This window comes from Lactuca serriola, chromosome 5 (assembly GCF_051521515.1).
Source record: "Lactuca serriola cultivar US96UC23 chromosome 5, Lser_US96UC23_V15, whole genome shotgun sequence".
In the NCBI taxonomy this organism is placed as follows: domain Eukaryota; kingdom Viridiplantae; phylum Streptophyta; class Magnoliopsida; order Asterales; family Asteraceae; genus Lactuca; species Lactuca serriola.
In genome coordinates this window covers 131,458,733-131,470,292 of record NC_136412.1, presented here as the reverse complement: position 1 = coordinate 131,470,292, position 11,560 = coordinate 131,458,733, and the positions used below count along the sequence as shown (strand labels likewise).

Genomic DNA, 11,560 nt, shown 5'->3' with positions numbered 1-11,560 from the left:
TAAAAGGTTCTTTTAACAAGCAACAATAATAAATAAACAACTAGCAATAATCCAAATCCACTCAATCAACACATACTACTTGACACAAGTAAAAACGAAAATCACTTTGATAGACATGATCAAAACAAAGTAACAGAGTAACTAGAAGTAATGCTGCCTTTAGATCTTCTCAAAATAAGCTCTCAAATGAATTATGCACTCCAAAGCCTCCAATGGATGTCTCTGGTCTTCAAAAGTCGTCAATAACTTCCAACATGGATTAGGGTTGAGAGCCAAAACGATCAATAAATAGTTGCCAAAAATCACCTCCCACGTCGTGGCAAACAGGCTCCACGGCGTGGCGACCACTTAAAACGCGTATTCTCCAAGGCATAGATCAGATCGTGAATAACAAACTCACCACGGCGTGGCTAGGAATCTCCATGCCATGGGCTTCAAAACTCTTGATTTCTTTAACTCTGATTGACCTGGTTCAATATTTCTGCTTACAGCTCTGCATTTGCTTTCTTTTCATCTAAGCATGTCTTCACTGCTACAAAATTGAATTTAAACAAATTAAGTACCTTTCGTCCTATAATGAGCATAATTATAGCTAAAAATATTTAAGATAAAGCATAAAATATATGAATAAGTATTCACATATCAACCCTCGTCTGAAATGGTTTTTTCGGTAAGTTACGGTTCAGTGGATGGGACCGTTCATTGTTACTAATGTCTATGATCATGGTGCACTCGAGGTTAAAAGTAATATAACGGAAAAAAGTGATCAAAGTTAATGGTCAAATGTTGAAGTTGTTTTATGAAGGTTTCCAAGAATAGGACGTGTAGGTTGATTGCTTGAAACGCTGAGACTATGTCGAATAACATTTGAAGAGTAAAAGTTGAACCAAAAACTTAAAACAAAAACGACTAACCTTAAAGCAACTCGGAAGTATTTTCTTTCCTTTTTTTGATTTATTTACTCTATTGTCTCTGTGTTGCAGTGTTTAAGTCCTTTTGGAGGGCCCGATGCAAAACAATAGAGAGTAGTGTTTTAAAAGGCTAAAAAAAATACAAATTTCAAGAAGGAAATAAAAACGCACGAGCGTTCGTGAGTTTTGGCTGTGAGCTTCGTTGAGCTTTTAAGAATTTTTGGACCAAAATAAAACCCTATTATTTTTATCTTATTTAATATTACATATTTCTAAAAAAATGCAACTATTTTTACCAAATATTTCTATATAAATAAAAGTTAACCCTATCAGAACATACTAATAACTATCTATTTTGAATGACACTTGAAAGCAGTAAAAACCTACTATTTGTTATTGTTCAAAATGGTGGAAAAACACAAAATGTTTATACAAACACAACAAAACAGTCACACTATACAAAGGGAAAACTTTTACCCTACATGTAAGCAACCAAACAAACCAACAACCCAAATCACATCTCCGGTCATGTCACATTCCCTCCACCACCGCCACCAACACCACCACCGCCACCCCCACCAACACCGCCACCCCGCAACCCTTGAAGACACATATGAAGTGCTCTTTGAACATTATCCGCCACCACCCTCAACCTCCCCTGACTCCCATCACCACCACCACCACCACCACCATTCATCTCCACCGTCCTGACCACCCTCTGCTTACAATACTCCCAATCCTCCACCCTCACCCAACACGACCTCCCACCATGACTCCCTTCCATCCCAAGAAACCCAACATTCGGATTCTCCCCAAACGAATACTTCAACCTCACCGACACACAGTACGGCAACCAAGCGGCACCACCAGTGGCATTTATATGCGGGATAAGCGCCGGGTCAAGCACCACCGTCAACCCAAAGTCAACCGCATTATGCCCCCGGTCATAATGTATATTACTTTTCGTCGCCGGAGAGTTTCCGGTTGCGTTCTCCGGCGACAGAGCTTCAACTCCGGTGTGGTTCTCGAGGCAGAGTTCGATTCGCGATCGCTGAGCTGGCGGGGTGTCGGATGCTGACTGGGACGCGAGGGATTTTTTCCATGCGATGAGTTTGAGGAATTCGCGGAGGACAGAGATTGGGAGGGTCAGGAGGGTGATGAAGGAGGCGACACGGGACGCGTCGTAGGGTTCCGACGCGACCCGGCGGCTGAAATAGTCGCAGATTTCACTGATTTCTGATTGGGTGAGCTCTTCTTGGGCTGTGATTGCGTTTGGTTGTTGTTGGTTTTGGTTTTGTTGTTGTTGGGAATGATGGAAGCGTTTTACACTTAAAACTTGGAGAAGAAGTTGGACTCTGTGGACACTCACTGCAAATACATACCCACTGCAACAAAAAAATAATAAGTATTTTTCTCTTTTAATTAAATCATTTCTTAATTCTTAGTTTCTTACCCGACAAAGAAGCGCAAAGCGGGTTGCTCCTGATCCAAATTCAACAGTGCACCTTCATTATCCTTCAAAATGGATCCAAGAATCTCCTTCAATAGCTCAGGTAACTGAGCAAACAGCCATAAAACTCCAAGGTACTTGAGGATCCCTCTAAGAACCTTTTTAAGAGCAACAAGTGGGACCCACCCACCACCATAACCACCATCATCACCGAGTCCGATAATAGCAGTATTCAACTCCCCTCTAACATGAGCCGGAACAACCGCCCCAGGTGCCCTACGTAACCCCAATCCCGGGCTCCCTAAACCCGAAGACGTCGGCATCGCGGTTGCACCCCGACTAAACGGCTGAACCCCGGAACGTGCGATTCCGGCGGGACTCACTCTGTTTCCGTTCAAACCGGAACTGGAATTCGTCGATCCTTGACCCGAGAAATTATTCGGGTCTAAACCGTTTAACTCCTGAGCAACGTGCTCCATGATGAAGGGTCGGAATTGGGGACAAGGTAGCGACCCTCCGGCAGTAGGGCCGCCCTTAGGTGGGGTGGCGGGTTGCAGCCAGACTTGGTCTCCGGCGAAACACCGCATGTCCACCGCGAAATATTTCCGGTATATTATTCGGATCCAATACGGGCCACGGAGAACAAACGAGACGTCGATTGGTAAAAGAGAGCTCGGGACGATTCCGGGGCCGCCGCGGGCGGCGGCTGTGGCGGCAGTTAACATAGCCGCCGTGTGGGTTCCGAGATTTGTGGCGGCAGGTGAAGAAGTGGTGTTGTATGTGTTTGGTTTTGATAGAGATGAAGAAGGTGCAGTGTTGGGGACCCCGGAAACTGGGGCAGCTCGGGCAGGACGTGTTGCAGCTGCTAGGGCATGTAAGGGTCCCGCTGTCAGACGGATGCAGTCCAACAGAGATGACACTTCCATCCCATTGATGAAATCCTCCAAAAACTGAATGAAAATTTAATAAATTATAAAATAAATAATAATAAGAGTAAATTACAAGAATGGTCCTTGTACCTTTGTATGAGGCCAAAGCTGATCAGGTGAAACATGCATTGTACATCCATTTTTACCCGATTCCCATTCCACCACAAACCTTGCAAGAACTCCGGAACCAAAACTAAACCACAAACTCATCAACCCAACGGCCTCAATCTTAAACGCCCTCCGCATCTGTTCCGGATACTTCCCAACTCCGGAATCGGAATTACTTCGGCTTTCATCTTTCTCATCGGAATCAATAAGTAGCTTCCTCATTCCCAAAGCAAACGTCCGAGCATTCGCTAGCCTTTCAATATCAGCAACCAGCTTTCGAATACTATCGGATTCAACCGAATTATAAGTCAACACAACACCATCGGAATCATACCGAATATGCGAATCAATATCGGAAGTATTCGCAATCCTAACACCCGAACCCCAAGGCATGGGAAAGCTGCCCGAACTGCCCGAGCTGCCCTTTTGAAGTTCGTACAAGTCCATGAAGTGTTGATCGTTGATTTTCACGTCCCAATACATGCTGCCCGGGCTGCCCAAACGCAAGCAAATATGTTCCCATGTGTCACCTCGGGCAAAGGGGAGTCGAAACCATATGTTTGAAGATGCGTTTCGTAGGCCCACTTCTTCTGCGTATGGAATGTCGAGGGCGTCCATTTGACTGGTCAAACGGGCGTGTTTGATGCAGAGAGAGCAATGGCGGACTACGTGAAGAAGGGCGGAAACGTAAATACTTGATGGGGCATCTCCTTTGTTTGCTTCGGCTATAAGGTTTACGTATCGGTATTTTTCCATGTTGCTGAGTGTCCCCGAGGGGTTTTTGGTAATTTTCCTTCTTTTTGAGGGTTCTTCAAGGGTTTCTGAGGGTTTGAGTGATGGGAGTAAGTCTAACATGTCTAATAAAGCACGTTTTCTTGATCCGGGATCATATCTGATTGGAGAATCTGATAGTGGGGCTGAAAAAGAAAAGGAATATTTACATTAAATTGTAAGATAGAATTGAAAAAACTTTAAATAAAAAAAAATTTAAAAACCCACCTGAAGTTCCAGCAACAGAATTTCTAAAACCAGAATGTGGAGATCTAGAAGCCAAATCTTGATCAGAAAGTTTCTTCATAACTGTAGTCCTTCCAGGGGGAGAAATGAGAGAAGAAGTGGTGGGCCCAGATTGGGGCCTACCTTTATAACTACTACCCATATTATTATACAACAAGCTATTACTAAAGGCATTACCAAAAGTCTGAACAGGAAAGCCAGGGGCAGTTGACCGTCTTTCTTGGTCAAAAACTTCATCCACAATAGAAGAAAAAACCGATAAAAGACCAGAAGAAGAAGCAGAAGCAGAGGTTTCATTGCCCAAATCAGAAAGAAGAGTATGATCAGAAGTGGGGTCGGATGTTAGGGAAAGAGTCAAACTTGGTTGACTTTCAAGAATGTGCATTTGATTTATATCAATGTTTTTAGCACGTGTGACAAGATTTGAGATACCAGAAGGTTCGTGTTTTGCAGATGGATCTGGTTGTGTTTCTAAGAGCTTGAAAATAGGGGTAAAGTTGTCTTCGAGTTGCATTAGGAGGAAATAAGAGCTCCCACAATCTGGGAATCCCATGAGAAGCATGTTGGAACTGTTTAAGATTTGTTTTGGTACTTTCACTGGAGAAAAACCGTGTTCAAACACCTGAAAAGGTAAAATATGTTTAGAGGATTGGAAGTTTTTAAGGAAATTTAAGAATTTTAGATTAAGAAATGTTATTACCTGGAGTCCTAAAAACCTCCCAATACATGCAAATAAATGAAGTAAACTTTTGCTTTTCAAGCTTATAAAAGCTTCAGCTGCAGTCATACTTCCTTGATTTAGTGCTTCCTCACATTCTCTTAAGGCTGAAGATGTAACTGTGCTTCTTGATGAATGAAGAAGAAACCTCCCACTCCTGCATATTAAAAAAAAAAGGTAAAAGACAGAAGGTAGTGTTTGGTAAGGAATGGAATGGTTCGTTCCATTGGTGTGTGATTCCTTCCATCACGGAATGGAATGCAAAAATGCAATATAACCCATTTCTATGTATGTAAGTTTAAGTGACACAAAGTCTTTTTTACAAGTTTTCATGATTTATGCTTTCACACATTAGACAACATTATACCCAGCCATAACACTTGTAGTGCTAATATTTTAGCACCTCAGTACCTCAATTCAACATTTTATCAGAATAAATTTACACAAATACATACATACATACATATATATATATATATATATATATATATATATATATAGATAGATAGATAGATAGATAGATATAGAATTATGGATATATTAACAGATTAGAGTAAAACCTTATATTTATTCCAAGTGTAAAAAATGATGAACCATAGGCACGGACACGTAGTACTTCCTGTCCTTCAGATTCTGACTGGTTGTCCTGCACATAGAAACAAATGAGCATAATCAACTTATCAACTTGAAGAATCACAACATAACCTGACATGAAGTATCTCATTCTGGTTACATGAATTACAGATGAAAATGACAAAAGGTGAAAAACAAAATAGAATCACAAGAATAATATCAATGAGAAAAAAAAAAAAAAAGAGGACAAAAGTGTTTCATTTTAACTGACCTTTTCGTACTCATCAACAGGTGGATCAACTGGGGTGTGAAGAAGAACATCACCTGCAGCTCGACCAATATGACTATTTTGCCCCAACTCTTTATAAATTTCAAGCAGACGAGTATACTTATTACAGCATATAGCTCTTAGCAGCAATTTCTCAACATCAATACAGCTCTGGTCAATTGAAAACTCTGCCTCCTTGTTAGTCAAAGGGTCAATGACAAAAGAACTATGTAGACACTTTATCCGCAAGTCTAACCCTGGTTCAATCTTAATAAAAGGACAGGAACCAGCATCTGATGTCCCACTGTGCTTCTCACATTCCAACCAGTAAAGAATCTTTAACCCTGGAGTCCTTAAACCACCAGAATCAGTCTCTCCATCTTGACCAAGTTGTATAGAACTCTGACTTGAACTACCATCAGATATGAGTTCAAACCGAATTGCATCTTTCCATCTACCTGCCCTTAGTGCTTGAACTTGTCTTATAACAGTATCCATAATAAGAGCTACACAGAATTCATGTAAAATAGAATACAAAGTTGCAAATGGAGTATCAGAAGCTGCCATTCTGCGTTCCAAATCATCTCCAAGAACAAATCGTCTCATTTCTTCAAGCTTAACTAAACCACTTCTCTCACCAACAAGTACTTCTAAATGCAAGATTCTCCACATTGAAAGGTGCCCACGGTAGCCAAGGGTTAGTAGTACCTTAAACTCTCCTTGGACAAAAAGATGGACTGTTCCATCAAAGATCTTGACTTCTGTGAACTCTTTGGGAAGTGGTGTTTCGAGTAGTTTTGATCTGACTATGGTGTCTAATTTCTTTAATACAGGTTTCTGTTGTTTCTCGGTTAATGTGGTTTGGATGCCTACATCTTCTGTGCACTTTGGCAAACGTTGGTATGTGCCTGTAAGGAGAACTTCAATGGCAGATGGAACATCATAAATTGGAGCACGAGCTTGTTGTAGTCCCTCGTGCATGAAAAACATTGAATCTGCAGCTTGAGTGAAGCATGTTTCATGACTTGACAGGGTTGATGCAAGTTGTTGACTATATTGTATCAGTGGTACCTGCATATCAGAATTCAGAAGGGATTATCATCTCATTTGAACAATGAGGTGCTGCATTCTTGTTGATTTTCTCCTTTGTCGAATTTCCAAATGGAATTCTACAATGACTAGTTAAAAAGGCATCTAGTTCCCAGATTCAGTTGGATTGGAAATATAAAAAGAATGACGTCACAAAACAAGAAGGGGAAATCAAACCTATGTTTTGGAAACAATAATACGAAAAATCTATTGCAGAAAGAATGATTGGAAAAATGCTAACCTGTTGGCACCATTGCGCAAGAACATTGAGTCGGAGCATACGTTGCTGAGTCTTAACAAGATACTTGAGTATGCTAATTTTCTTTTCAGAATCCGACATTTCAGAAGATTTCGATTTCTCCACCAATTCCTTTAAAGAAAGGTACGATTCCTCTGCAGCTCGACTCACCAGAGTCGAAAAATCCACCGATTCTTGACCTATCTCCGCCATTTTAGGTCTCTCGTATTATTATTTATGTATTTCCGCTAATTGGTGATAGCCTCAATAGTTCAGTGAGCACACATCGAATTTAATACAATTAGGGCTCGCAATTAGCGAATCAAATCATCTCTCTCCTCCTATTCTTCTCGCTTTAACACCACGGCGCCACCGATCGGAGAAGAGCACCAACGTCGCCACCAGCTGCAGCGCCTCCAGCCGCTCCGGCGTCGCCCTATGTCTGCTTCCGCTGCGAATCTTGTTTACTTCGACTTCTCGAGTCCGCTTGCAAATTGTCACTAGAAATCCTTTTTTCATGAATATATACAAGAGAAATAAAGACCCCAGGTCAAAAGGTATAAATTTACAAAAACTACCCGAAAATCCTATATACTAACAAACTTTTCCCCTATATTCCCAAAAATTGCAATCTTACAACTTTTCAAAGTTAATTGTTTTCCTTCAACCTTATGGATAGATTAACAAGAATTAGAGATGGTAACATGCATTTCTCATCCTCATAACTGAATCCTCACCCTCATCACCATAACCTTCCGATCACATACCTAACGGGGAATCAATGATTTTTCTTCATGGCAAGTTTATGCTAAATTTCAACGATTACCGCCTAAATTACAGGGTCGGACGCGAGATTTTGGACACCCTATGCAGTTTAACCAAAAATATGTCTAAAACTTGAAAGATCTAAATATTTAAGCAAAAAATTTATAAATTTTCATTTCTATTGCAAAATACATAAAATTAAAATTTCATTCAAAATAATACACACATAGAAATTTGTTTCTACTTGAAAACATATATCCTCCTAATATTCATTGAAATAAACTTTTCAATAACATCTTCATAAGTAACTATATCCAAAATATTGTGCCCAATCATCATCAAAACCAATCCATCAAGTTGTTATTGTGTCATTGTATATCGTAAGTAGAACTTTAAATCTTCAATTTTGAAAAACTTTGTTTTGCAGATGCAACAGTAATATGAATAGTCGATATAATTCTATATACAATAGATGTAACAAGAAAACAATCAACATGATTTAAAAACTTTATAATATCAATTGTTGTCATTTTCTCCTTAGGCAAGAGATGTAGAAGTACACTCAACATATAAGTCATTCCCATCTATCTATCTATCTATATATATATATATATATATATATATATATATATATATATATATATATATATATATATTGATTGTTCATCTTTCTTAAGTGAATTTTCAAGAGACTTACAACAAATCTTTAAGGTTATAGTATCTAATGAAAGTCATCTTTTTGAAAAAATAAATAAATATATTATCATATTGTTGATATTATTCAAACCTTGTAGTTAAAGAAGTAATTATTTCATCAACAACATATATATATATATATATATACACACACACACACACACTAGTCGTTTACCCGCGCCAAGCGACGGGTACGAACATTTTTTTACATAAATTAGTTATAGAGACAATTTGTCCTTTTTCACAAATAGTTTACTACATCTAAACATTATTCCATTTCTATAAAATTAAAATTATACTTGATCGGTAACGTAATAAACATCAATTTCATTAAATTTTATGTTATACTTGTAGAATCCATATGACCTCCAACCCTCTTCATCTAAAACTAATCATGAATGATCAAACACTTCCAATTTTACCCCCTCAATCCCTCCTCCAAATTGCTTGTTGGCTTGAAATTTCATGTATAGCTCTTAAAATATTGCATTCCATTCATGATAACCCATCTTCGTCTCTATCTCTACCATCTTATCATCTTCATAGTGAGCACTACTGCTAATTTCATATCATATTAAATTCACACAATAAGACGTTATCTTATGTTCTTAAAATAGAATTATAAAAATTTAATTTCAGAGATACTTATTAATTAACGTTAAAACCATCAAATAAATGGTTATTAAATGAAAAATCCTCATGTAACCCTCTGTTGTGTGCAGATAACAATAAAAACCCAAAAGTGATACATTTTTACAACCTCACAAAACATAAAAGTTGACTTGGTATCCTCTTGTATATCTTTACTACAAAAACCCAAAAGCAAGCTTCTTTGTAGCCTTTACAGTTATTTTTTTTAAGTGTATTCCTCAAGCATTTTCTAGCAAACAAAGTACAAGACTATTCTTGTTAGTTGTGTCTTCAAAGTAAAATACTAAAATTGGAAAAAATAAAAATCATAATAGGATGTTAAAATACACAAATCAATAAAACTACATTGCTATTGTGTAACACTCTAAAAATTCCAACCAATTTAAACTTTTCAAAAACAACCCGGTTTCAAAATGTTATTACAAAAAGGTTTTCAATACAATTATTTATCAGAGTCTTTCCAGAACCACATCTTAAAACATAATCATGAGGAGCGGTACGATCACGCCTTTGCCTTGCCACGGTCTCCTGAAGAACCTGAAAAACATTAAGCCACAACTGTAAGCCCGAAAGCTTAGTAAGATACCCCCAAAATACCAACCACATATACCATACACGCACAATGTGACAACCGTCAATTTCCGGTCAAGTCAAAGTCAACTGAAGTCAACAAGTCAAAACGTTCGACTCAATTTGCCCGTGGGTACTAGAGTTTACGTTATAAACAACTCGCTATTCTAATGAGAGATCATAAATCGAAAAGTACGTACATCTAGATTTCCTTAACCTAAAACTGTGGTAAGTGACGAGCCAAACCGATAAAACAATGTTGCATACTCATCGGGAGTATGTAAGATCCTTTAACAAGGCTTAACGGGGTTTACGGACCTTGCTTTGCGAAGCCAAACACTCACAAATGTCACACGCGAAACCTCTCTCAATCGTTTTCACTCTATCTCTCTTTATCTCAAATCTCTCCCAAATCTCTCTAAGTATGTGAAATCTCTCCCAAATCTCTCTTTGTGTGAGAAATCTCTCCAAGAATGTGAAATCTCTCCCAAATCTCTCTAAGTATGTGAAATCTCTCCCAAATCTCTCTTTGTATGAGAAATCTCTCCAAGAATATGAAATCTCTCCCAAATCTCTCTTTGTATGAGAAATCTCTCCAAGAATGTTAAATCTCTCCCAAATCTCTCTAAGTATGTGAAATCTCTCCCAAATCTCTCTTTGTATGAGAAATCTCTCCAAGAATGTGAAATCTCTCCCAAATCTCTCTCAAAAGTTCCTTAAACTTTTTGTAGTCTTTCGGGCCATCCCGACCCTTAACCAGGTCAAAAACGGCTTAAAACGGGGTAAAAACGAGTAAAATAGGCTTAAGGACCCGAAACCCCTCTTAAGGAGCCGAACTTGTTAGAAGCGAAGTGTCAGAAGCGAACCTCCCTTCGAACCGAAGCTCGCAGACCCGAACCCTCCCTTTCGGGCCCGAACCTCACACAAGGCCCGAACCCGAGTCTCAGTCCATTTCGCTCCATATTGCCTTTCGGTCCATTTCGCTCCTGCTGCTTCGGACCGAACCTGCTCTTTGCCTCTCGCTGTTTCGCTTCATTTCGCCTCGCGCCTAGCCTCAGAAGGACCAAACCTCCGGCCCAATCCAAGAAGTCTCGCTGTAATACCCTTTTCTTCCCGGTTTTCGACTAGTTTTGCGTTTTAGGCCCGTTTTTAATTGTTTTAACGCGGAATTTTCACCCAAAACTTTATTTTAACATATAAGGCCCCATAATTATTAATTAATCACGTTTTTGGGGGATAAACCTTATCCAAGAAGAGTTGGTGAAGTACAAGAGGTGGAGTGTTGACTTTTCTTTATTCTATGACACAAGCAAACTCTCATACCCACTCCATGTCACTATTCCCCATCAGCCCATACCTAGTCACTTCATTGTACTTTTCTCACCTTTTTCCAACCACACAATTGGTCAAAAGCTAGAAAACTCTCCTCTCTCCTCACACTTCTCTCATTTTCTCGTTCTTCCACCAAAGATCAAACATTTTTTCTCTCTCACTTCCTCTCTCTAAAAATTTGAGATTCAAGGGCTGATCTTAGATTTTTCCCCCACATTTGGTAAGTATCTTCCTCCTACACTTAG

The 11,560-nt window shown here is 39.1% G+C and overlaps 1 protein-coding gene across 1 annotated transcript; it reads right to left on the bottom strand.

Annotated features, from left to right (window-relative positions):
• Positions 1-1,282: 1,282 nt before the first annotated feature.
• On the bottom strand, positions 1,283-7,792 carry SWP (RNA polymerase II transcription mediator). The gene is made up of 8 exons (XM_079000931.1): positions 7,305-7,792; positions 5,978-7,045; positions 5,694-5,779; positions 5,116-5,290; positions 4,398-5,037; positions 3,381-4,315; positions 2,365-3,311; positions 1,283-2,296 (listed from the first exon to the last, which is right to left on the bottom strand). The coding sequence occupies exons 1-8, from the start codon at positions 7,512-7,514 to the stop codon at positions 1,438-1,440; spliced, it is 4,920 nt and encodes a 1,639-aa protein (XP_078857057.1). The 5' UTR covers positions 7,515-7,792; the 3' UTR covers positions 1,283-1,437.
• Positions 7,793-11,560: the final 3,768 nt, after the last annotated feature.